We start from the raw sequence: 26,351 nt of genomic DNA, 5'->3' as shown, positions 1-26,351 counted from the left end.
AAAATTCAGGCTTCTATACAAGCACTGTCTGGAGAGGTAGACGTTGTTTAAGTTTCTATGGAATTTCAGTTACATTTTGTATGCGAAATTATACGTCATCAGATAGGAAGTGTACGTTATATAATTTTTATATATAAATTTTAGTAGTAATTAAGATTGCTGAAGAAATTATTCTTGTACACATGGTAACAGATAGCGTCATTTTATTTATATCGTTTTAACTGCTCGCAGCTGATCACGATATCTTGCACGAACTTTGATTTTCGAAAGGTATTTTTAGCATAATTATTATGACGTATGTTATTCTGAAACTGATAAATTTAACCATATTCGATAAGCATGTTCAACCTACACATAGAAAAATATAAACGAACTGAAAATACCGTTTCCCAACAAATTAACAGCACCTGAATTTTGAGTATTTTCCATCTTAAGGGGATTAAAACTCTCATTTCAGAACTAAAAGAGATAAACATTAAACAGATTACTTCTTCCGTCCCCGTTTCGAGCTCAATCGATCCACAATTCTAAATCGCCCTGTACGCTCTTTAAGTCCCCCATAATTCTTTCTCTGTTTGTGCGCGAATCGAAACGGGGATTAACTAGCTGCAGAGCGTTCAAGCAAAGGAGCCTCTAAAAATGAGGGAGCCGCGAGAAAGGGGTGGTAGAGGGCGGAGGGCAGGGTAGAAGGAAGAAGGAAGGAAAGGATGACAGACTCGTCCTTGGCCCGGGGCGCAGAGCATCCAGATACGCTGGACACCGGCGATCCTTGATAAAGCGTCGAGGAGCGAGCACCCAGGCCGCTGAAACGGCCTCTGCGTCGCTCTCGAGCTCCTCGATGACCGCGTTCATACGTATAAATCGCTATATCTGTCGCTGGCGTAGGCGAGCGACGGTCGGAAGGGTGGGACGGTTGGCTTACTGAAACGTTCGCCACGAATTTCCCCGAGCATAACCAGATCCAGTCAGCAAGTAGCCGTCCTTCGCGTCGAGGGGTTGGACCCCATCTTCGTCGATCAATACGACTACCCAAGCGACTCTTCTCTGGGAAATCAGTGAGCACGGTGTGCACATGGAGCCAAGAGTCGCTGGCTCGAACTATCTCCTTCTTTTCTGATTTTTTTATCTATCACCCCTTTCCTTTTTTTCACTCTGCCCCCTTTTTCTAGGATTCGTTTGTTCAACTGATCTTCTTTCAACCACAGAATTTTCCACAGATCTCCCGAACCGAACGGTCAAGGCTAGGTGTTTTGTGTGGTCAAAGAGATATACCAGAGTAGAATTTCACCGATGAAATTCAAATCCCGAGCGTCAGTCAGGTGCCACGCGCTGGCCAGAGGCGGATTCAGTTTCCAAAGCGTACGCACTCGTCACAGTCGCACGGAATTATCCGCGGTGATGGGTCCAGCCGGAAAACAGCAGGGCTTTCACGAATTTTTCCAACCCGTGCCTCGCGGTGGGTCAAGGTTGCTCAGCTAGTGCGTTTTCAACGGGGAATCTAGGTTGACCGATGCCATACAAATATAACAAATGCAATTCCGTGTCAGCCCACCGAAACTTTTCATCATATTTTTTTTTTTTTTTCGTGCCACGGACATCGTAGTATTTCATCCGTTTTCTCTTTCGGTTATTAGGGAACGCCAATTGCTCTCGAAATCGCTTTGATCGGTGTTTGGCGAATATTTTAGAGTTCGAAAGGTTCCCCTTTGAATCTGAGGGAGTTTCATGAGTTTTTAACGAGGCCAAGTCGTAGGGCTCGCCATCGATCCTTTTCTGCAATGCAGGCTGCATTCTTGAGCGAGACCTCCGGAAAGACATTAATCCCGAGACGGAGAAAATTGTGTTGGCTTCCGACAAACAACCGTTAAATCGTGCAAATTTAATGGACCACTCGTCGGCTAATTGCACGCACTAATTATTCCGCGGAGCACCCGAGCAGCTGCGTTTTAATTAACGCCTCCCCTGATGCTCCTCGATTTCACACTTCTTGACTGCGCCCCACTGTTTCCCTTGGAATTTTCTAATTTGTCGCGTACCGATTCCCGTCGTGCCAGCCTCGACATTGACCGTCGATAGGGCGCCTGTTGGCAGCGAGCCTCTGCCCGTAAACCGAGTTCTTACGTCGACAAGTGCTAACGATCGCCCCCTCCTCCACCCCTTTTATTCCTCGCGACTAACGATCGCCCTGAACGCTTGCTTTTCAAAGGTTACCACCTCCCTCCGCCAGCCCCTTTGCTACAGATAAAATTTCAAAAAGGAAACTCCCACGGCTCGGGTTTTATCGCGGGACTACCAACTACAGTAAATAAAAGAGTGTGGGAGCTTTCCATATTCAACGAAACGCCGCTTGATCCCTGTCTATCGATCAGCCCGCACAATTGACAACGTTGCACCAAGGATACACGTTCTCCAAAGCTCTATACACACGTTCCCACCGAAAAATCGAAAACAGAAGCACAGCGGCAAATCGCGAGGACATAATTTACAAGGTAACAGAGGAATCCTCTTTAGGCACGGGCTTTAAGAGATTAGCGCGAGGTTTAGCGGTCGGATCGAAGATGCAAACGAGCCGTTCGACGTCCTGGTACAAGGGGCTTCTGTGTGCCTGCCACTAGAATTAATTACGCGATCGCGAGACTGATAAGATTGGCCCGTGCAGTTTTCCGCGGGCATTTCGTCGCTGTGCAAACAGCCGTCGTCGAGCGTGCTCAAAGGGGCGGTGGGCGAAGGCAGGGGGTAGGATGTTGGGGATGAGCCACAAAGGGCGGGATGGGATTCCACAATAGAGAAGGTGGGATGGTCGAACGTCGAACCCTGATGATGGACGAAAGGAAGAAAGAATTCCGCTCTCGTTACTCTGGCCTCTTTGCAGGGGACTCGGTACATCCTCCCTCTGTCGCCCTCGGGCGAAATAGCGCGCCCTTTGATCGACGTCCCGGAAGACAGACGCAGAGTTCGATGACACCGAAGAAGTTTATGAGCCCGGGGGGTTCTTTGACTCCGCGGCCGCGCGGATCGGAGCGTCTGCTCGCGGAGGAAGTAATCGAAATTTGAGAATCGCTAAATTCCTCTGTATCGTATTTCCAGCTTTCCGGCTGAAAGCCTTCCCCGTGCTTTAACCTGATCGCGGAGGAGAGCTTCCTGCTTCGCCGAGGTCGTTCGAGAGCAACAAATACCTGCTCCTATTACGTGCTTCCCTCCGACGCCCCTCTCGCTCGACTTTCGCTCGCTTTTCACAAGAATGCTTCGGAGATTTTCCGCCTCGGTTATCGTCCTCGAGGTTCAATGCACCGTCGCCCGAGAGCACCGACTCTACGGTAATAAATCGAAGACGATAGTGCAGGAAGAACGAGCTGCGAGTGGATCTCTCTACCCGCTACGGTCAAACGTTAAATCCATTTTGGCGACCCGGCTAAAGGTCGTACGTAGGATTATTAAATCATTTCGTAGCGGGAAGGAAGAAGCTGCTTGCTAACCTTATTTACCAGCGCATCCTCCGCCCCCGGTGGGGTGTACAAGCCATCTCGTAATGAGAATTTATAGACATGAAGGATATGATTTTGTATGCAATGAGGCAGCCCTTTCATGCGAATCGTGTTAAGGAAATCTGGGAAATGTAGATGTACGTAGATCGAAGAAGTTCAGGGATTCTGTGATTTGTACAAGGGCGAAACTTGTGAAAAGAAGTTGCTAAGAGTGACGCTCATTTTTTTAATGAGTCTTTGCTAACTTTTAGGATTCGACAGGTTGAATACTTTAATACTGTTTTTAGAGGTGTATGGGGAATATTTTACGAGATATTAACAGCTAAAGTTGCACCGTGGACCTTGGATTCTTGAATTGCAGAAAATTTAAACATTTGAATATTTGAATATTTGAATATTTGAAAATTTGACAATTTGAATATTTGAATATTTGAATATTTGAATATTTGAAAATTTGAATATTTGAACATTTGAGTATTTGAATATTTGAATACTTGAAAACTTGAAAATTTTTTAATCCAAATCGTTTCTAAAGAAGATCATCACTTTCTTTTTCAAGAATAGAACTTATGCTGAGACCTTGTGCATTCCTTTTGCGCTTAAAAGAACCAAACAGCTTCCCGTGGAATGGCAAGTTATTCACGCTATTTTAAAAGAATATAGCGTGCTTGCGCTTCCAGCAGCGCATCGTGACAGAAAAATATAGTGTATCTTTCACACAAAATTCTCACCCTTATTTCGTTTTCTCACGTCTCGGTATTCGGTGTTGCGAGAATTGAAAGCAAGTACAAGGTCTTCGTTTGATTAAATGCTTGTTAGCACGTCATATAATTTAGGGATAAAATTGTATTTGTCTTTCTTCTGCAGAAGAGGGTCATTCTAACTTTTATTGCACACGAACATAATCTGGGACTGGAAATTGCACGGTTAACAACTATGTGACCTCACGAATGTCATAATGGTCGATAGTAAAAGCAGGAACGAATTGAAGGAAAGTTCAAAGAGAGTGTGTAAAGATAAGGGTAACCGTTCAGTAATAAAAGGTAGTAATCATAAGTAGAAGTTAGGATCGTTAGTCAAACTTTCATATTTACGTTTAACGTGCAAAACTTAGGTAAAAAAGGACATCGTTTCACATTATTACATTTTCAAGTGGGGTGAAAGGAATAGTGTAACGAGTATTAACACGTTAAGCGTGGTGTCGATTTTGTTAAGCCCACTGCCAATCTCCAGGGACCGGCGCCGCGCTCAGCGTATTCCTTACCTCGAAACCATACTTGAGAATTTCACTTACTATACTGTTCATAACTATTACGCTCTGTGCATATTACCTTACTGAAATTCTGAATAATTTGTGACTCGAGCAGAAATACGAACTACTTTTAACAAGTAAGCTTCCATTACAATTAGCACTTAAAGGTTAAAATTCTAATTATTATTAATGAAATCTATCTCGTATACTATATCCTTCTAATTTTATTTCATTATGAACTGAGCGAGAACAAATTCCCCTTCAAACTAACTTAATAAATTATCTTGAGTTTTCCAAATTACATTAGCTGCAGCAGCCCCCTTTACCGATACCCCTGCAGAAAATAATCCACAAGTTTCTCCAGAATATTAGCTCTCGCCCGAGAAAATACACGTCCCATCCAATCAGATACTTTTCAACTCGCGATACGAACCTTGATCTCCAAGCTTCTCCTCATTTCGGAATCCAGAGTTCGCGACGTCGAAGCGATTTGCGCGATCAACACTTTTAAGAGTCCCACCGATAAAAGCGGCTTTATCGACCGTTCTCCCGCCGACTGGAACGCGAGTTATCGCGGACCGATTATGCGACCCTGTATCGTCATCCTTCACGTGCTTTTCCTCTCGTTCTCTTTACGAGGCTGCCAGTCGCTCGAAAGCGCAGTCGACCAGCACCGCGTCGGGGATCGCTCGTCACGTAGCCACAAAAGTTTCGCCGATCGAATCGACTTTCCCCTCGAATTCTTCCACTCGAGGCGAGAATAGTTCCGTGGTACTTTGTGTGCCGTGAATAGAACCTCGAGTCGTTTCCTTTTAAAACTATTCGCGTCGTTCACCGAGCAAATCTCTCGGGACCACGTTACAACGAACCATCGACCAAAACTGACGTTGCTTCAGTAACGAGGGCAATCTCAACACTGGTCCATACTCGCTGAGAACACGTGCAGCGATAAAAGTGCAAGGTGTCAGAAGTATTAACGCGACCCCAGTATCGCTGCAATATCGAATCCAATTCCAGGTCTGTTTCGACGAGCTGGGAAGCAGCTAGGCGGTATCGGCCCGTTCCATCGATTTATCGGCGATAAACTGAAAGTTAAAGTGCAGCCTCGCGCGATATTCCTTATTATTCTGTGTGCATACGTGGTCGCAGTATTCCGCGCGCAGAGGTCGATCTTGTCGGGTAACAAATTACAGGCAAAAGCTCGAACGATGCGCGGCTCGTGCGATATTTGGCACCTGTTCGCCGTCCCTTGGTACTGTGCCAGAGGCGACGAGTGTGCATCGGTGACCGGGTACCCCAAAAATTTTATTCTTTCCCTATATTCATTCTATGGTGAGTTCATCGCGTGAAATCGTGCAAATACGGTCTCAGGGTGAGCATCTTCGATTCAGAATTACTGTATGCGCTCGAATAGGCGATCGTGGATCTAGATGATTGGAGAGACAAAGAGGGAAGCTGGAATAGAGCTTGTGAGAGAGAGAGAGATGTGTGCAGGCAGATAGGGGGGAAACGAAGCCACGCGAATCGAAGTGGCTCAATTTGGTTGATTAAATTGGCCTCGGTTTACGTCGAGAAGCGAGTTACCGTCCTACTCCACTACCACGCCCTTGCTGTATGCGTGTTAACGCAGCTCCTTCACGAGCTGACAGCAATCATTCCTTCAGCGATTTAAACCGACCTTTTCACCGTAAAACACCGGCTCAGCTGCACGAAGCTCGCTGTAGAAAATAGCTGAGGACTGTGGAACAAACTGCACTGGAGATAGCTTCAAATCTTGCTTCCCTGGGCTCGACGATTTATTAAAAAACTCAGGCTCCCCCCTGTTCCAAGATCCTTCAGGCGACGCGTGGATTAGAATAATATGATCCTGCGTACCGTTAACTACTCCGTCAGGTGGCAACTTGGGTGTCCAACGCATAGTCCTGGCGAAAAAAGGGTGCGCACTTGGGATGTCAAAAAAGGTGCAGTTTTCATTGTTTTAAATTTTAGACTATTTTATATTGTTTAAAAAAATACTGAGTAACTCTGCTTTAGCTCTGCTATATTTAGAAAACTAGAATTCATTTGAAATATTTTTTTTATAAGCTTTATTCAGGAAATTGTATCGTACCGTAGTTCTATGGCTGAGAATTTCTCAACTTTTCGACTCTTACAACTATGAATAGATATTAATGTATATTTTGAGAAATCCTTTACAATATCGTATTGAATTTCAGTCTACTCTACAAAGAATCCCTTCATTACTAACACAACTCGACCGTCATAAAAAGTAACTTAAAGGAGGTAGGATCCAAGAGAGGAAAAAAATTTCCTGGTGCTTAGTCCATCTGCTGACTCGGTTGTTTCGCCGAGGATCCCACATTCTACCTTCTCAGTCCCTTTTCCCTCGAATTTTTTTATCTCCCCGCTTCGTGACAGAGTAACTCTGGGTGATCAGTCGTTTCCAGGCAAGACGGTGGCGCAGCTCAAATTTCCCTCGCTGGGGTGCTTAGATTTCGTTGGCCACCGCTGATAAATGGTAGAAACCCTGAGAAAGATCCCCCAGCGAGGAATTCAAGTGACGTATCTGGGTTGGGACACCGAACGTTTCACGGTTCCTCGCGTTTGTTCGCCGCGTTCCATGGGGAGAGCGATTTCTCGCGTCTCTGGCTGACGTTTTACCACTGGCTACCCCCATTAACTCGCAGCTACATGGATAACGTATCATTCGTTCTCATTACCTGTCGTTTCTTTTATGCAGTCTCTACGAAGGCGTTGGAGGGCGCCAAGTCCCTGGGCGGATTTCTGTACAGCGCGGTGAACAAAGCTGGGAAGACCGTCGTCGAGGCTGGCGTGAAGATCAAGAAGACCGTCGAGGAGAACGTGAGTACTCTTTTCATTCCGAGCCTATTATTTCCGAGTTTTATTTGTTGTGCACTGAGACGGTGATTTATTATATAAGCCACCCGATTTCTATGGTCTTTCTCGCGACAGAGGGATGAAATAAAATAGGATTTTAATGAATTGGGTATTGTCGACTTCGCATGGGCAGTCTGTAGTATTGCGCAGGTAAAATTGATGAAGGGCTTTATTTATCCCTTTTCATTAAGCGTCGCCCATGAAAAATTCACTGTATCTGTGTCGGCGATACTGATCGACGAACGAGTTTGCAAAAATATGACCAGCGCCACAGATGTTTGTTTTACAAAGAGAAATGTGGCTTTGTGCACGGTTGCTTTTGCATTGATGCGAGTGGCGAGTTTACTTTAGCGGTTTTCCAAATGCGAAATGAAATTTCCCAATAATTGTGTTTACGCGGTGCAATATTGCCGAGATTAAAAAATCGTCGCGTCGAGGGTGGTTTCCTTTTTCACTCTCCCTTGGTATTCAGACTTAATTCCACGAATTTTCACGGATCCTACCGTCGAAGCGTGGTAATTGGAAAAGTGTTTCGCCTTATTTCCGTCTGGTGAACAAGTCGCCTTCCGACCAAGTAGAAAATAATTTCCGCGTGTCGTGGTGTTCTAAAAAAGAAAAAGGTTGAACGAGGGAGGAAATCGTTACACTTCTATCCCCATCCATGTTAAAATTGTTGCTAGGTAGAATCGTGGAGGAGTGTGTGAAACGTCCGTGTTCCCGTTCAAGAATCGAGTTTCATTTATCGGATGATTAATCCGTCGCTAACGAGCCTGATAAAACACGATGGAATCGCAGGGTCAGCAGTAAACGTTCGACGATTACGCGCGGGATCAATTTATTTATATCTGTTGTATGACGTGCGTCTGTATCTGTAATTAAATGAAATTAACGTATCAGGTTCATTCGTTAATTATATTGGCAGTTATAATAATAATAGTAATTTCGTTCCATTATAATTAGTGTAATGGAGGATTCAAATTATTAGGAGGATTTTGAAATTTTCTTCCCAGGCATTTTAGAATTATCTGCAGTGATATCATTTTCTCAATGTTTAGTTTGAAAAAGGCAATGATCTTCTAAAACGTCTAAAAATTACCAAGTCGATTTCATGTCTGGATAAAAATTCTAGTGTCAGCTCCACCTTTTGTCACCCTCGATTTATCAATATTTAGGTACGTGCGCAAAGAAAGAGCGTAGATATTCGAGAATTCCGCTCGTGAGCGAGAGCGCTCGTATAATGCGCTCGGTGACACGTAGACATTTTCACCCAGAATAGGAATCATTGAATATTTTCCTAAGCATTCCCTTTCATATTTCATCTTTTATCTGGACGATTTTTCCGCGTTCCGTGCGCATCCAACTTTTTCTTAATTCTGCACTCGCGTCAATGTACTCTCGCGATCGCGAGTTTGAATAGAAATTCTTTGAATCACGACCATTGTTATCGCGTTGTATAGACTCAGTTTATCACAGGAACAGGAGGTTATTAAACTTTTCCCTTCCATCGTGTTTTCCTAACAAGTTCGTTGATCGGACGGCGATAGAACGGAAATTGAATCAACTTCGAAACAATAATATTTGCCAGTTATTTGCACAGAGGTAGAGTAAAACTTGTTTTGAATATTCCCCGTTAAAACACCTCGCGGCTATGGGGGAAATGAACGATATGAAACATTGACCACGTAACGTTAGACCATTAACGGCTGCATTTAATTACTCAAAATCGAGAATTACGTGAATTTATTCCTTCAAACATGTCGGTTTAAAACCGTTTCAACTTTTCCCCTGTCTCATTCAAGAGACCTTTCAGCGTCGATAAACCAAAGGTTTACCTGTCGCATGAAACGATCGAGGAACAAAGAGTTGCCACGAATTTGCGTGGTTCATTATTTCAGCGAAAATGCGGTTTGAACACTCGCTTTCCAATAAGCGATTTTCAGAATTAATAGAAGCAGCTTTGGGAAACTAATAAAGCGCCAGAGAGAACCGTCGAAGCCAAGCTCCGCGTTGAAGCGCATGAAAAAAACATATTTGCAGATCGTAACGTCAATCACGATTTTCCATTTCCATAGAGGGATTGTTGGCAAGCGATTGGCGAGACTTTTGTTCGTGGCAAATTGAAATTCTGAAAAGGACTCTCCCTTTGGCGCGTCGAAGATTACGATCAGTACTATCGGCGGAAAATCCTAACACAATGAGCGAGCCTGTGCAATTTATTCAATTCTGGGCTAGTCAACGATACACGTGCCTCAAAGCGACAGAGCCTCCTCTATGTTTCATCGCGAAATAGATGCATACTGTGTCCTTCGATTTCTCGCGCGTCGATCGCCGTATCAAAAACTTCAGCAAAATGACTTTTAATTGGCGCGGGTTAAAATGTAGGTCGGCGAAATTTATTAGCTGTGGCCTTCTGTTTTCATTTAATTTCTAACTCGCGTGACGTTCGTTCTCCGCCTGGGTTAAAGCGATTCACAGTGCGCCACGGGGAGGAAAGACTGTACGGACAAATATTAATGAATCTGACGGAATTCAATTTTCTACTATCACGGTCGATCGTTACAAATCCTTGGGAATCTACGCTGCAACCCCGTCGCAGAGGATTTTTCCTGTCGCGCATTTTCTCAGGAGGTCGAGCAATCTCTCCCACAGGTCACTGTCTCCTCGCGAGACGTGCGCTCTGTGTGTATGTGACATGTAATTTCGCGAGGGTGTAACCGATGCTCTGATCCTGCGTTTCATACGATCGAGGAGTTACGACGTCCGTCTACTACTCCTGGGAACTCGATCGCGACCACCTGTCCGAATGGGGCGCTTAGCACCTTGCCAGTTGGACGAATTGCAGTGAGATTGTGAGTGCTAGGTACTGGCTGGTGTCTGATTGTCTTATCTTCGATTTTAACGTAGTGATTGTGGCAGCCCTGTCACGCAAACTGTGTATCTTCTACACAGTTTTTATTAGGAATTAGTAATTCATCTACTGAAATTAGAATCTCTGAAAAATAGTACTTGCTTGCCTCCTGAACATGGGCTTCTTTAAATTATTGTACTGATTATAGACGCTCTATCTATAGGACATTTTATAGAACGTTCTGCGTACAAGTCGAATCGTTTATACTTTTGGGACCCCACATTCAAGGAAATAGAATATTTGCATAATTCTCAATTTCAGCCAGTCAAACACGAATGAAAAGCCGCGATTGAAATTAGCCGTCTGTAAGTGACGCGTTATTGGATGGAAGCGTTGGCGGATAACGCGCACATATTGTTGCCAATTCATTATTGACGCATGGGTCGATGAATGGGTAACGTCATGCAGATCGAAATTAGATTTCTCACCGCCTACGCTGTGGGCAAATTCAAGCGAGCCACTTCTATTCGATGATCGAATGAATTATATTTCGTCGATAGTGAGGGGGTGGCCCACGATCTGTCGAGTGGATAATGAAGTTATGAGGTGTCAGACGCGTTTGGCACGTGTGAAAAATTTGCTGTTAAAATGGGATTCGGGAATGCGTGGCTTTTAGGAAAATCGTGGAAATTTACGTCTCTGGAAGGGTATACAGTTTCGAATAATAGATCAAAGTGTAGGTAATGGCTTTTAGATACTTATACAACTGGCGGTAGAGTTGTTAAACAGTATCCATTTTGTTTGACAACGTAAGTTCTTTACACACTTGTCAAGATGACGTAGTAGTTCTTTAGAAAGTATTGATTATTTAATGAGGCTTTACAAAGTGATTCTATATAATAGTTCTCCGTATTAACCCTTTCAGTTTTAAAGTTTTAAATATTCAAATTTTCAAATATTCAAAAATTCAAATATTCAAATTTTCAAATATTCAAATTTTCAAATATTTGATATTCAGATGTGCAACTTTTCGAAATTTGAATATAATAACCGATTTCTGTTGCCGATTAATCCCTAGAGTAGTATAACTTACTTCACCTCAAATAATTACCTTTCACATTCATACAATCTCCAAACTTCTAACTATATCCGAGTATTCTCTCGAAGGTTTCGAATCGTTTCCCTATTGCATCCTTTGGTTTCTCGCGAAACCTCGATGAAAGGACGTACGACACATCACACGTCTGACTATCTGATAAGTGTCATCCCTAACAACATCCAACAATATATGCGCATCGTATTAACGGGAGTTTCTCTGGCATCTGACGTTTTCCTTATGATATATGATCAACCATCCAGCAGAGTCTATCAAGCGGCAGCAGTAGCAGTCAATGGGGGTGAAAGGGTCCGATTAATGTAAGCGATACTTTTCACGGTGTCAGCTAACGCGGAAACCTTTTTCCAATCAACTGATTCCAGTGTGCAGTAGCAATATTAAATTCTGTGAATTATTAGAACCGCTGGATCGCGGCGAGAGCCAATAAATCCTCGGTAATCTAAACGGTGGGTTCGGAGAGTATCATTCAGGACCGCGCAAATGCGTTACCGTCACGTAGCATGTACTATACCTCGTATCAAAGTTATATAGATCCCTGCTTGTTGCATTAGCCCAATGAAAACGCGAAAAGAAAATAGCGTGAGCAGTTGGCCACGGTCGTTCGTGACGATAAGCCAATTTACAAAGAGCGATCTCGGTATCTCAATACCAGATACTGAAATCCATTTCAGAAATCTACACCGAGGAATTTAATCTGGCTACAGTCGAGCTTAAACGCAGAGCGTTAATTGGAATCCATTCAGCTTTCAAAATCAACAGACAAAGCGAGCCTGAACAACAAAGTCCAAATTCTCTCCTCCATGAAGCTTGCAGGTTTCACTCAAATGTACTTAAATTTCGAGGTCCGTCGTAACCCTGTTCAATCGCGACAATAATGCAACGATAATGATTCCCAATATCATCCAACAAGTGGATCCAACCCTATTCGCCAGGATGTCGCGGCGTTCACAGTAGTAGAGCCCACGCATGGTCAGGCACGTCTCGCCGCAGAAGCGATTACGTTCGGATGGTCCCCTCGGTGGTTAGACTCGCGAAAACCCACGTTCGCGAACAATACTCTGCGCTCGTGTGCGTCGACGAGCCTCCATGTGTAGCTACTCGCGAACACCCCTGTCCGTGTGGGTTTCGCGACGAAGCTACGCTGCGTGCATACAAGCAAAGAATAGAGGTAGTTGGTATTGATCCAAGCGGCAGCCTCTTCATTCGAGACCCTAATACGAGCGCGGGCCAGCTCGCCCTGTTAAGCATCTCCTGAAAAAAATGGCCATAAAGGCCACACCTCGACGATACGCTAACCATTTCCACCTTCTCCCGTTTTCTCTCTTCTCCATCAATTCTATCTCTCTAAATCCCCTCACTCGAATTTGTTTTCCCGTAAAATCTCTGTCCGTGATTCAGCTCGGTCTCGTCTCTCCCGAACGCGCGGTTTCGCGCCCTCCCAGTTAGCTAGCTAGAATCGATGCCTTGAGCCTTGAACTTTCTCCAGCCTGAGCGCACTACGCACACGAAGCTTCCCGTCTCTAATTCTCCCTAGATTCGCCTCGCCTCGCCTCGCCTATCCTCGGTCGACCCCCTACCACTCAGACTGTTTGCACGGATTTGATACTGCGTATATATCGGCTGTCGATTCCATCCGCCTGTGAATTTCAGCTGCTTGACGGGCCAAGGTTCCCCGAACAGCTGATGCCCCGGGAAACCGGTGCCTGACGACTCGCGCCCGCGGGAATGCTCGCTCTATCATTATCGTCGAATTTATCGGGTCGAAGCGTAAAAGCTGTTGCCATTCGCGCAGAGAGTGCTATCGATTTTCGTTGGCCCGCCGACGCCGCGGCCCCCGCCGCGACCCCCGCCGCGCTAAGCTTTTTGTCGACCGCGTACCAGCTGGCTCGGGATCCGCTTCGAAGGTCAGTTTGTACGTAAATTAATAGAGATACTGGAGCTGGCCACTCTTGTTAAATCCCTATCAATTATCCCTCTGGCATGGGGTAATCTCTCTCTTTCTCTTTCTGTGACTGTTAGAGAAAAGCAATGGCGACGTGGAGGAAAGGGCTAGTCGGCTTTCAATTCAATTTGCGGAGCTGTTGTCGGTGCAGAGGAAAACAACGAGATCTTTTTGGACCTACAGGGTTCGATGTCGTGTACTGTTGGGCTCTCTAGGTTGACACAGGGGTCAAAGCACCCATCGATGTCGCTCAATTTCCATTAGTCTCGCGATCGTGACCGGATAGCCTTTGTTGTGGTCGACTCCGGTCATCGACAGCGTGAAAATTCCGCAATCTAAAGTAGCGCGGTCGCGATGCGGCCACACCGATACCAGGCCATGGACCGAAATAGAGTTTTCACGCCGAGATCAAAGGGACGTTGATGGACACCGCGTGAAACGATGTTGTGGCAACGACCGGTCAGAGATCATTGTTGCCTCGGGCCCGAAGAACTCTGATCGATTATCCAATCTCTCTCTCTCTCGTGTCACTATTTTCCTGGTTATTATTTTTATATATGACATCTTCGATACGAATACGATTGCTCTCTCGGTAGATTGCTTCTCTAAGCCGATCGCTCAGGCAATTTGCGAATATTTCTGGCGGAGTTAATGGCTTGCCCTATATGGCAAGCAAATGGAATAGATAATTGCGAATGACAGTGTTCGTTTTCCTGTTCTGTGGACATTTCTGGTAGTTTTGCCAGGTGAATCGTTTCGTAGATGGGACATGACCGATATGAGTAATAACTGACAAGAAATGGGTTCACGTTAAGTAAAGGTTAAATTGGATATTGCTATATTTAGTAGGTTTCTGCGTTTCGAGGTATCCTAGATACTTTATAACAAGGTGTCACAATTAATTGAGTAACATCAGTTTAGCCATCTATCATAATTAAACCCACCCCTTTTTCTTCATTTGTCTACATTACCGAGCAATTAAGGACGTCATCAAGCCACCCTACCCAGGATGTACCCCAGCTGCGTGTTATTCATGAAATACAGTCTTGAATTAAACACAAATCGCAGCAAAACACGGAACATCGACCTGGATAAACAACAAACACAAATCGAGTCGATTCCCTTGGGCGAGACGAGTAAACAGAAGCCTCGATCGCAATTCCGGTCCAATGTTTTACCTTAACGAACAACCGTGCAAAAAGCGCGTAGCGCGCGATAAAACAGTCGATTTTACCCTCGCAAAGAGGAAGGACCGCGACTACGGATGGAAGGTTTCCATGATCAGTGTAAATATTTGCTCGATCCACGAAAGCGAAACGAAACAAAGCGCTCTCGGTCGGTCAGCGATCTCCATCACGTAAAAACGGCTTCTCTGTTCATCTGAACTCGCTCGACCACCGCAGTTTTGCCGTTATTCTCGCCCTCGTTTCCGTCAAAGCTGATTTCCGGTCGAAGTAACCCTTTGCGCGGGCCAGCCGATGCCCAGGCCACAGCGATATTCCCATTCGACCTCAGAACGCGTCCCTGTTCGCCTCTGCCGTCCCAGTTTGAAGACGAAACGACTCGGAGAGGGTTCGCTGGGCGGGCAAAGGTATCTCATGGCTCAAAGGGTCGGTCTAGGTAGTGGATCAGGTTGCACGACAGCGGAAGAGGCAAATTACGGTGGTGCACGTCGTTTGGCTCTTCGAATATTGAGTTCGGAGGCCTGTGACGCGTGGACATTCGTCGACAGAGGCAAAGAGAGAGGCTGCCCAGCGATCAGTCCGTAAATTGATTTACACAAGGTTTCGGCGGTCGTTCACGTAATACGGGGTCGGTATTATGCTAGGGGTAGTCTGGCTATGCGAGCCGCAACCGAGCCGCGGGCGAGCGTGGCAGTCCTGCGAGAGAGCAGACACTCGGGGGAGTAATCGATAACGAGCCTTGACCTTCGTAGGGCTGCCCCGGTGCATCGCTCAAGGCACGCCGTCGCACATCTCGCGGATTAATATCCGGCGAGCGCTTGTATTTCGAATCCCTATCGAAATCGTTCGACTTCCCTTTCACGGATTAAACGTAATGCCTGAAAGGAAACTGCGCGTTAGCTGGATTAATAATCGAGTCAGGCGGCTGATTTATCGCTTGGACGTTCCACTGGCCTGAGTTCCTCCTACCCCATCCTTTTTTTTCTGTTTCATATTTTTCTTTCGCGTATTCAGTGTGCTTCCTACCGCCGACGTATGTCGAATTGGTATTAAATTGTTCGACCCTCCTTCTGTAGATTAATCGTAATGTCTGAGAGGAAACCGTGTCAGAGTAATTAATCATTGAATTGCGAACGATTTATGAAGAGCTCGCTGTGGTGTTTCCTTTCTGTATTTTTCTCTCGAGAGATTGCATTTTTTCCTTCCCCTTTGTATCTTCTACCTTTTAATTAAATTTTTCGTTGCATAATAGATATTAAAACTGTTCGATTCCTCCTTTGTGAACTAAGGCTAATGTTTATGAGACTCTTCATCGTCAAACTTTCTTTATCTAGGTCACAGTTTCTTCATCATATTCTCCTGTTTACTCCTTTCTCATGCCTCGCACACTTGCCATCCACTTGCTGCATCTACTTGCCTTATTTATTTTCCATTTAGGTTTGACGCATTCGACGTCCTTATACACTAACCGTGTAATAAATATGAATCGCAAAGTAGACAAACAAAGTTGGCCTCCTTCTCTCTTTCCACGTTCACGGTCGCGTCTTATTTCTTACCGCCTCAACCTCGCTTATTTGTTTCTTCTTTTGCGTTTGATGCATACCTATAATAATATCGCGCAATAAATATGAATCGCGACAAAGGCGACCAGCGTTATATCTCATTTTTCTTCGTTCTCTGATACCTTTTTCCTCCTCTTCCTTTTTTTTCCTTTTTATTTCGTTTGTTTACGTCTTCTTTTACTTCACGTTTCACGCGTTCAGTTTTCACCCATGCTACTGTGCGAGAAAATATGAAACGCAAGCTAAACGAACAATATCGTGCTTCGTTTCTTTTTGCGCTTTGTCGTCTCAGTTTTTCATTCCGTCTCATTTATTTTCTTTTTTAAATTATTCCTGTTTGTCATCGTTGCACGATAAACGCCACTTACAGCACGAACAAAACGTATTGCAATCTTGTTATTGAGAATATCGGTCGAATAATGCTTAAATGGCGATTTATAATTCATTTTAATGAGAGGCGCGTTAAATTTATCAACGCTACGAGAGAAAATCAGACCTGCGTATCCCATAATGGTTAATCAGCTATTTTCGTTTCGTCGCGCTTCGATACGTTCGTCGAAACGGGAAATTTATTTCATCGGAAGCGATTGAATTTCACTGTGGGAAAATTCGTTGGCATCCTTTCGCGTGTAGTCGATGCAACAGGCGTGGCTTTTCCCCTTCTTGATTTCCCTTTTATTTTTTCTGTTCAATTACTGTGTATTTACTACGTATCTATAGGCAGGGAGTATAAAATTTACAAATCACCACAAAATAATTGAATACAGAATTATTAATCTAAATGCTACTATGAAATTGATACCTTAATTAAAATTGCAAATTTGGTTTCCAAACAAATTTGCAAACGTTACTCCACTTTTCCGCCTGTCACTAAAACATCACTCTTTAATTATGCCTCGGGTAATTGCTTTTGACTGGTATGGCAAGCTTTTGACAGAAACTGTCGATTCTAAAATTAGTTTCCCCGCCTGAAGCGTGCTCAAAATTATTTTGTCGAAGTATAGTATTTTTCTGTGTCGTCGAATGACCTGATTTTCTAGTTTTTCCATGCGACCTTAGAGGTGGCCACGTGTATTTATAATTTCACGGGAAATCGGATTTCCAGAGCTCGACACAACTGAGAAATGGGAACGGAGGACGCGCTCTGGTTGTCACCCATTTTGCTTTACGGGGATTTAAATGACGACGAACAGCTGAATTTTTATACACTGTCACACCGTGAGATGTTCCCCGTCGCTATGAAAATCCAGTTTGCTTTCTGCAAACGGATTTCGCCAGCAAAATAGGCGATCATATCGCGTATCGACTACCTGTCATCGTCGAGTGCATGCAAAATGCGCTGTTACCTAAATTTGTCTCGCGGCTCCTCTTTTCGGACTCCGACTCGATCGGCTTTTCACCAAGGATTGAAACTATCTTAAAAATTCACTGATATTGCATGTTTCAAACACCTGCAAAGTATAATATCGGATAGAAAAGGTATTATCTTCGTGCTTTAGATGAACTATGAACACGAGAGGCAGCTCGTATAAAAGTCACTTATTTTGAACGAACTTCGACTCGGGAAACTTATTTCCCACTAATCGCTTTAAATCATTTTTATCGCGTTTATCGCTCCACCGACTCGCTATCTCTTCCTATGTTCATTTTCTCGACATATATTTCCTCGAGGTATTAATGAGTATCGACAGGGAACCGTAGCTTTGGCTTGACGCGTCTCATTGAGTCATTTCATTTTGCAAATTTTTCTTTCAACTCGTTTCCTCGATTAATGTGATTTAATTGAGCGAAACACTCAGTATTTGAACAGTCAAACGATTGCGTACGTAGAAAGCTTTTATTAGAGTTTCGTATTTACGTAAGCTCCTCTTCACGAAATTTTGTTTTGAAGAAAAGTTACTACGTTGATTACCATGGTAGCTGGTGTGTACAGAAATAACATTAGCACGGAGCTTCTTTAGAAATAACTCCTGGATGAATATCACGATAGCAGCAATATTTGTCCTCATAAAACAAAAACACAGCAAACGTGTTCCTGTTACATGCCTTCGATGCAAAAAGCATGTTCCTGAGTCAATGCCATTAGTACATGTCAACAATACTGCAAGTATATTAAGATTAATAAATCAAAACAATATTTAGACTGACATACAGCAAATCAGAATCTCAAGTTCACATACACGAATTCTATTTATCTCTAAACTCGTTTTCGACTATAAATAAGGACTCGTTTACAGAATTACCATTTTCTGTCAACAGACCCCCAGATTTTACTGCCCCTATCTAACATTATAAAATCTTCCGCGAATAAACATTTTATACGCCACAGTCCGTCAAATCCAAGCTCGAATCCATCCATCAGGGCCCTGTCGATACTCGTTTTTAACGTATTCCCCTTTGGAAACGTTTTACGAAACGTCAGCCAGCTGTTGGTTGTAATTAAACGGTTCTGCCGAGCAGTAATGAATGAAAGACACGTGTCGGACTACGGTGGTGGTCGCGTTGAATACTGAATCAGCCTAGGTCTGGCGAGAGAGCAGTCGTTATCGCGATCGTGGCGATGAAAAGCATCTAAACTGTTGCGCTTGCAGAGACGCGAGCCTGGAGTAGCTTTTCCATCATTTTCCGCGTTTTCCAGGAGCGCAGACTGCGTCATCTTTTTAGGTATACCGAGTCTAGCGCGTGTCACGATCGATAAACATCGAAGTGGAAACGCATCGGTGAGCTATCGCAACATTTCCGTGAACGCGCGTTAATTAACTCCTAATTAGGGTTGCTGGGCGACAACTGTGACTGAGTCGGTCGTTTCGCGCCGAAGTTTCCTCATTAACAGCCGATGCAGCATTTGAAAGCTTGAAGGTCGCGAAAAGCGAAGAGTCCCGCACGTGGATTCTTAACGAGAGTGAAACGGTGGAAGACGCTTGAAATTAGCGTAACTCTGTAATTATGCATGCATGAGAAATCATTGCTTCGCCCCCGTGTATTTGTTAATCGAGATGGAAAGTTTTCTCGTTACCTTGGAGACAAGCTGAAAGTGTATGGATTGTTTACCAGTCTCCTCGAGCGATCTCTGGATTTCCTCTTGTATTTCCTCTATATTTCTAGCTTCTCGCCTCTTATATTCACAGCTTCCTCCCCTGATTCGTTTTCTTTTTTCTTCTTTTTCTCGTCTCTTCATTTCAAGGAGAACGCATTCGAACAATATTGAGCATAAAGAGTCGTCGAGGAAGTTTCAAAAGCCAGAATTCATTACGAATCGGAATTAAATCTTTGATACAGCCGAGGAACAGTCTCTCCATTCGGCTAAACGGAATTGCCTCCTTTCTCCACGCAGAATGCGGCTGATTACGCGATGGAGTTGATTTATCGTCAACCCTTTGAACGAGGGATGGACTTGTTATCGTGCTTTCTTTCAGTCGATGCTCCAGTTTCCTCGTACGCGGAGGAGCCGAGGCAGTCGCCTTGGGGCTCGAGCCAAGCGCAGACAGTGATCGCTGCGAGTGTGAACTTAATTAATTCCCGATTAGCGGGTAATCGTGTATCCGTGCCAGTCGCGATCGATACACCGCAAACTCGAAGCGCGGCGTATCTGCAAGCCAAATCTCTCTTCTCTGCAAAGGTCAATCTTGAGCGAGCGGCGATTTGCATCCGAAAATTCGGCCCCTGTCCTTCGCGAAGAGCGCCGATACCTTCGGGCCAGAGTGTAATCGATGGGCAATGCTCTCGTTGGAATCTCGTTGCAGCCATGCATATTGTAAATATGCTAATGAGTTTACATTAATAATTAACTCGTTTCGCGGATAATCTGGTTAAATATTGCGCAATGGTTTCACCTTTGCGCAACGCTGCTTGGGGATTAATTATGGTGAAATATTTCTGGGAACAGTTGGTCTGTTTTTAGTGAAATTTTCCTGAAATTCTGTGGTTGAAATTTCCTGTACAATTTCCTGGGATTGGAATATATCAGGAATTATCTATAAAATAATCCCTAAAGTACAGCCGAGAAACTAAGTACCATTCCGCCTACATCAGAAAGGCAAAATCCCGCCAAAGTACTCGAAATACTTGGAACATGAAATGCCCCGCCAGAATATCCGCTCATTTACGTACCTTTCAGCTAATAACCTTCGACATTTTCAAAGCAAAGTCAACCACTTTATCAAAACCCCATTATAAGAGGACTCAGATAACTCTGTTACCGAGATGCACAGATGCGTGCATTCCTCGTATTCTCGGCAAAGTACTCCACAAATCTCCCGCGTTCGCTTTAATCGGCTCGTTAATTCCACTCGTAGTTCCTTTCGCGAGCATCGGATTATCCGCTTAGCGTGGGCTCCTAATGGCAGCGCGAAACAACGGAATATCACGTTAAACTGAAATTTTCCTCTCATTCCTGTGATCCAGAAACCAGAGGTAGAAACTTCCCAAGGTCTTGCGTTTCCCCCCTCGTTCTCTTTTCCCGCAGACCGACCCCTCTCGCGGTTTCCTCTCTTTGGACTCGTCCACAGCGGTGTGGAAAGCAAACACCGAGCGTGTCCCAGTTTCCGTGGCCGATATAGCACTGGGCGCTGGGAGAGAGACGATTTTTGCAGCGGTCAGCCGCTGTTCGCTCGCGCCGACCGGCTAGTGACAGGTGTCTGCTCGGCGAATAAAAGCCCGCCCCCTCACCCTCGGCTCACCCTCGGCTCAGCCTGGAAACCGCGCAGCAGGTCGGCCAGGTGATCACCTTGAACTTGAAATTCGCCGCTCGCGCACCGGCTGCGTCCCGTTTAGTCTAGTTATTGTGCTCCCCGCGATGCTCGTTATCGCCAGTTCGTTTGACGTTAATTAAATCCCTCGAAACGGGGGCCGAGCCAACCGTGACACGGGGATTGGAATTCGAGAACGTTATAGGAGGAAAATAGGGGATGCGCGGCGCTTGGATCAGCGCGCGCGCTAAACTTCACCGAGGTCGGCACCGACGCCGCGCGTTTCAAGGTGAAACACGCTAACAGGATTTCGATGAAACGTTTCCGCCAGACCCGCGTTTATCGAGGGATAAACGTACGCGGAACTTTCAATGAAAAGGGCAGGAGGCGCGAGAGGGAGGGAAAGAGGATCGGCGAATTGGGAAACGGGCACAAGGACGACTATTTTTCTGATATTCTCTTATCCGTGCTCTTGCTTGCGCGAGGAATTCGAGGATGTCTAGAATTATCGCTGGACAGTCGCTGTTTTTGAGTATTTTTAGTCGCGCTTGCGTCAGAGGGTGTATTTGTGAGGTAGTATTTCAAAGAGTCTGTCGAGGGATGATCAATTGATCATTTCTACTGGAGTTGGATTCTTTGGTGTCTGTACCTAGGTATAATGAATTTTATTTTCCATTAGTACACTTCGGGTTTCGTTAGTGATACCTTCTTGGAAAATAAATCGATAGAATTGTCAGAAATTGTAGGGGGTTTGAGACTTCATAATTGAAACGATATGTGTCTGCTTTAGTTTATTCTACTATCTCAATCTAACACTGCAGCGTCTGCCTTAGCTACTACATGCCACAGTAGAATAAGTCCCGATTAAGTCAGACAGCACTTAGAATTTCCGACGCTTATCGAACACTCTACATAGATCCATGACTTTCACTTCTCTAACACTCTGAATTAGAAAATACTAAACCCCTAATATTCTTTAATCTATTTAGAGCTATCTACGCCTCCACTTAAAACTCAACCGCGTTTAAAAAGATCTCGTGTAATACATTTCCCCTCGATTAGTAAAACCCTCAACGCTAAACGTGTTAATAAAGCTCAGTAGCGAATTTGCATAAAAAGCAGCCCGTCACGCCATCCTTGTTCCAATTCTAAGAACTCCGGGCGTAGTCCAGCAACCGACTTTAAAAGGAAGTGCACGTTTCTCGGGAAAGTCTAATCGAAGAAAATATACCTCTGGGTCATTCCATTTCCATTCGCGGCATTATAACCGATCCAGTACGAACACGAAAGGTGGCTATCAAAAACTTTTCTCGCGAAGTTTTATGCATGAAGCGGGATAATAAAAGTGCACCGGAAATTCGGCAGAAACGGGAAGAAAAGAAAAGGGAAACGAGGACGAGCAAACACAGGCACGCCAGGTATCGATCGATCGGTGAAATTGCCTCGATCTACGAGGTCTCGTGAGGACGAAATAAAGGTAGGGAATTGGCGAGCAATACGTTTCCTAACACTACTCGACCGCCAACTAACCGGCGCAAACATCCACCCTGTTTCATAGCTTGGAGCTGGCCATAGACCACTTTAACCGCTATCGTCACCTGCACACGTTCCAAACCATGCTAGATATCCACGCGTCGCATATCTCCACACGCGTCTGACCAACATGGGCTTTACTACTTTCCCAGCCACGGTGCACGTGACCCTATACACGTTCTGGGGCATTTGAAGTTTCCGCGGGAAACAAACATTTGGGGTTCCAGGAGATCTAAACTAGAACTATTCATGCGAACTTCCGCGAATCGGTTTCCTACAATTGTACACATAAATACTATTTAGCCTAGTTTACGCAAATATCCCATGGAGAGTGAACAGGTGCGAAATGATTCATTTGTGAGCCATGCTGATGAAAACCAGTGCTACATCGTCTGAAGTTCAGAGATTAGCTATTTCTACTCCCGTATGCTGCACTTTGCATGAATAAAAGACCACGTGCATAAGGAAACAAAGGTACTTAAGGGGCACAAGTAATAGCAAGTAGCTCTTTGGTATAGTTGGTGCAACAGATATACATAGCCAAGATGAAAGAGCTGGAAGGGCTAAAATCGATAACGTTGTTGAGTGGCTTGGCGACAAGTCAAGAGTCCATGCGTTCAGCGTACTTTATAGACTTCAATAAAGAAATTACGTCGATGAACATAGTTCAGTGAACATAGCTCTGTAAGGAAATAGGCTTCTACATTGAAGAATATCGTTTTACAATCTACTTGAGTGGGCTTCTGACACTTGACATTTCTTTATCAGTAGAATAGATCAAAGATTCAACTTTCTAATATTAATTCATATCTCCTAATTACTACTACTCAGTTATTAAACCAGAAATTTGAAACTCTCCATCTCTGTCATTGCTAAAGAGAAAGGTAATATATCCTCTCAAGTCCGAGTTAAGTCGATCACCAATTATTTTCCCTCGACATTGAGAAATAGTTAGATCTTCCTTCAGAATGTAACACATGTTCCGCGTTAAAGGTATCAGGGATCATCCTGTGTGAACTAGAACACGGTGAATGTAATTGAATCCCATGGAGTCGGTGAGACGGTCCCGAAGCAAATTGTCTTAGCTCGGGAAGATCGATCTTCCGATTGTTAATTTAGATTACATCAATTATCCGCCGACTCGCGTGGTAAGACGTTCCACGAGCTGTGTATCACGCCTCAGGCATTAACGTCGCTCCCATAGACGCGTTTAAGTGCATTGTGCGCCTGCAATTGCTGGATGCATGCTAAACGTCACGACGGTTCCTCGTGCACCGACTTCTGGGAGTCGAAATTGCGATGCCTGTGGACGGAAGCGTCTGCTATTCAACGAGATTATGAACTTCCTATTTCCGGCTGTCTCTGGCTGGAACAAACCACTCATGCAACTACTTTCGCGTAATCGACTTAAGAAAATAATTTGAACGACATTACTTCTAACCAAGGAAACTATAACTATTCTCTGTGATGGATGAGTTTGGAGCTACCAGCTTCCAAACTTCAAGGAGTCCATCTATTTTACATAGGTAAATCTGCCTAGTTCTAGACAGTATCGCGTAGTTTCCTTTTATTTCAGTCCCCCTAAGCTCATCGCCATTCCCCCAGCTTAAGCTCCAACTTCAAAAGCGTCCCTCTACTTTCATTGGCGAGAATCAAGCAAAAGCGCGCGTTTAAGTAAAACGAGTCGAGCACAGGCGAGGCTCGTATTTAAAAGATTTAATCCCAATTTGTCAGGTAAACATCCTTCGTGAAAAGAACGCGTGACAAAGAAACACGTAGCAGAGAAACACCTGAAACGCCTCCCTCGAGGCAGCACAATGCTACTTTCGACTCGACGAGTCTACAAACGTACTGACGCGCGTTAGGGACGCGTTTGCACGCTATTCTAGCCCGTAAACTACTCGCGGACCGTAACTCGGTTCGAAGTGCCGTGAGCGTTGTGCTCCCAAGTTACAAAGCAGTTGAGCAGGTAGTCGAAGCGTCTCGAAGGCCCTGCTGAAAGAGACGTCGGGATGGGTGGAACTGCAAGATACTTAGTCGGCACCTTGACGAACCTACCAACCACTGAGAGGAGAAGATGAAGGGAGTTGGGCCGATGACGTCACGCGACAGTCATCTGGGTCAGGACAGGCTGTGACCCAGATAGACGGGGGCAGAGCTCCCCCTCGACCGCATACGCGCTTACGCAAGTTTTGCATGCCACTCTTCGGGGATGCACTCGTGCAGAGGTCCACCGAGGGGAGCTGAGATTTCGCTGTTCTCCCGACAGGAAATTGAATTCACGGAATTCCTTTGAGCCGTTCTCTTTGTGTCGTATCACGCTACGTCCGCCCGCGCTCTCTGACTTTCAACGTTCTCTCGCTGATTCGCGGCTCGTTTGTGGCCACTGCGTGATTTATAACGTGTATGCATTATAGTCTCGCCTTTGCCGACGAGTTAATTACCTTCGGCTGCTTTGCGCATCATTTTGATGGGAAACGGGTCGAGTTTCGCTCGTGATCGATACTGAAGGCTCTTTTGTTTCTTTGTGGTTTTGGTAGATTCTGCGATTCAGTGCGGGAGATTTGTTTGTGTGGTAAACATCTATTTCAAAGATGACACGAAAATGCAGTTTTTTAGGTACATCATGAAACAATTCAGTAAGCACATTTGTGGAAATTTTACTGACTGGACTTTGAAAACCGAAAATATACTAACGAAAATTCTAAAAAAATATTTTTTCAAGTTGTATCAATTTTTGACTATAAATAACCACTTTCAAGCCTCTCGAACAGCCTGCATTCGCATAGGAGATTCCCAGGAATAGCCTGCAAATAACCAGCTCTCGATTCGGGACGCTTGCTCGGAGCTAACAAGAGGTCCGATGATCGAGGAAGGCTGTTGGCCGATTCGTTGAATCATCGATTCCCCAATCCAGTGGGCGTAATCTTGACGTGTTCTCCTCGAGGCGATTCGCCGTGTTTTACAGTGGTGCGGTCATCGATTCGTCCTCGACCGAGTCGAGGGTGCCTTCGATCGCTCTTCTCTCGTCCCTCCCTTTTATCGCGAGCTGTTCCTTCGTTTCACCCTCTATTTTCGCGCGCCTCGTTTCCCCAGCAGCGACAATTTATTGGAACGCAGTCCGTTTCCCTTATAGAATGGGAGCAAGGGTTAGCCTCTAGTTAGAGCGAGTGCAAAAGTTTCCAAAGGCGTTACATCCCCTTTCTTTTCTTTTCCTCCTTGTCGACCGAACTCCTTCGCGCTTCACACCATTGTAGAAAAACTTTAATGCAGACTCTTGGAAGAGGAGGCTCTTTTCCTCAGAGTGACAAGTAAAACAGGTATCCAAAGTTGGTTCACGCGTTTCCATCGGCCAGAAGTTCTCACTCATTTCGGGGTAGCGCGTTCATTAAAATGGAGCGGCCGTCGCCAATTAGCCCTCCCGGGATAAAAATTCTCTTGATTACGCCGTTGCTTTTCCACCCTCCTTGGTCGCTCATTAAACGTTCCAATTAGAAGGGAGGCGTGTCGCGCGACTGCCAGCTGCTTGTTTGCCTTGAAGCCTTCGAGCCTGATCTGATATCCGGGAAGTCGAGCAATGGAATTAGAACAATTGGAGAACCTTCGGAGTCCGTAACAAGTGTTTTCTCCGTGGATGTTCAAGGCCGTCGGAGAGCATCATTGATTTCTGTTCGCTTGTGTTATTCTTTGCGATGCTCCTGTGACGCTGAATTGATTTCTTTTAACACTTTAATTATTGGATTTGCTCAAGCGCACTTGAAAGTAAAAGAAATATAAGTTGTTATAAAAATTGCTGTTAGAAAGCAGTAAATGTGAAACTTAGAAATGATACAGATGAAAGA

The 26,351-nt window shown here is 44.8% G+C and overlaps 1 protein-coding gene across 2 annotated transcripts in view; it reads left to right on the top strand.

Moving 5' to 3' along the window:
- Window positions 1-26,351, top strand: part of Sap47 (Synapse-associated protein 47kD) — a 57,602-nt gene that overhangs the window by 9,008 nt on the left and 22,243 nt on the right. For both annotated transcript variants that reach the window (XM_076381521.1, XM_076381522.1), the window contains exon 4: window positions 7,478-7,599. In XM_076381521.1, the coding sequence (XP_076237636.1) occupies window positions 7,478-7,599 (122 nt within the window). The remainder of the gene's footprint in view (window positions 1-7,477; window positions 7,600-26,351) is intronic.

Source organism: Calliopsis andreniformis, chromosome 6, assembly GCF_051401765.1.
Source record: "Calliopsis andreniformis isolate RMS-2024a chromosome 6, iyCalAndr_principal, whole genome shotgun sequence".
Classification (NCBI taxonomy): domain Eukaryota; kingdom Metazoa; phylum Arthropoda; class Insecta; order Hymenoptera; family Andrenidae; genus Calliopsis; species Calliopsis andreniformis.
Note: the sequence above shows the minus strand (reverse complement) of the source record. Positions and strands in the feature narration are given on the sequence as shown.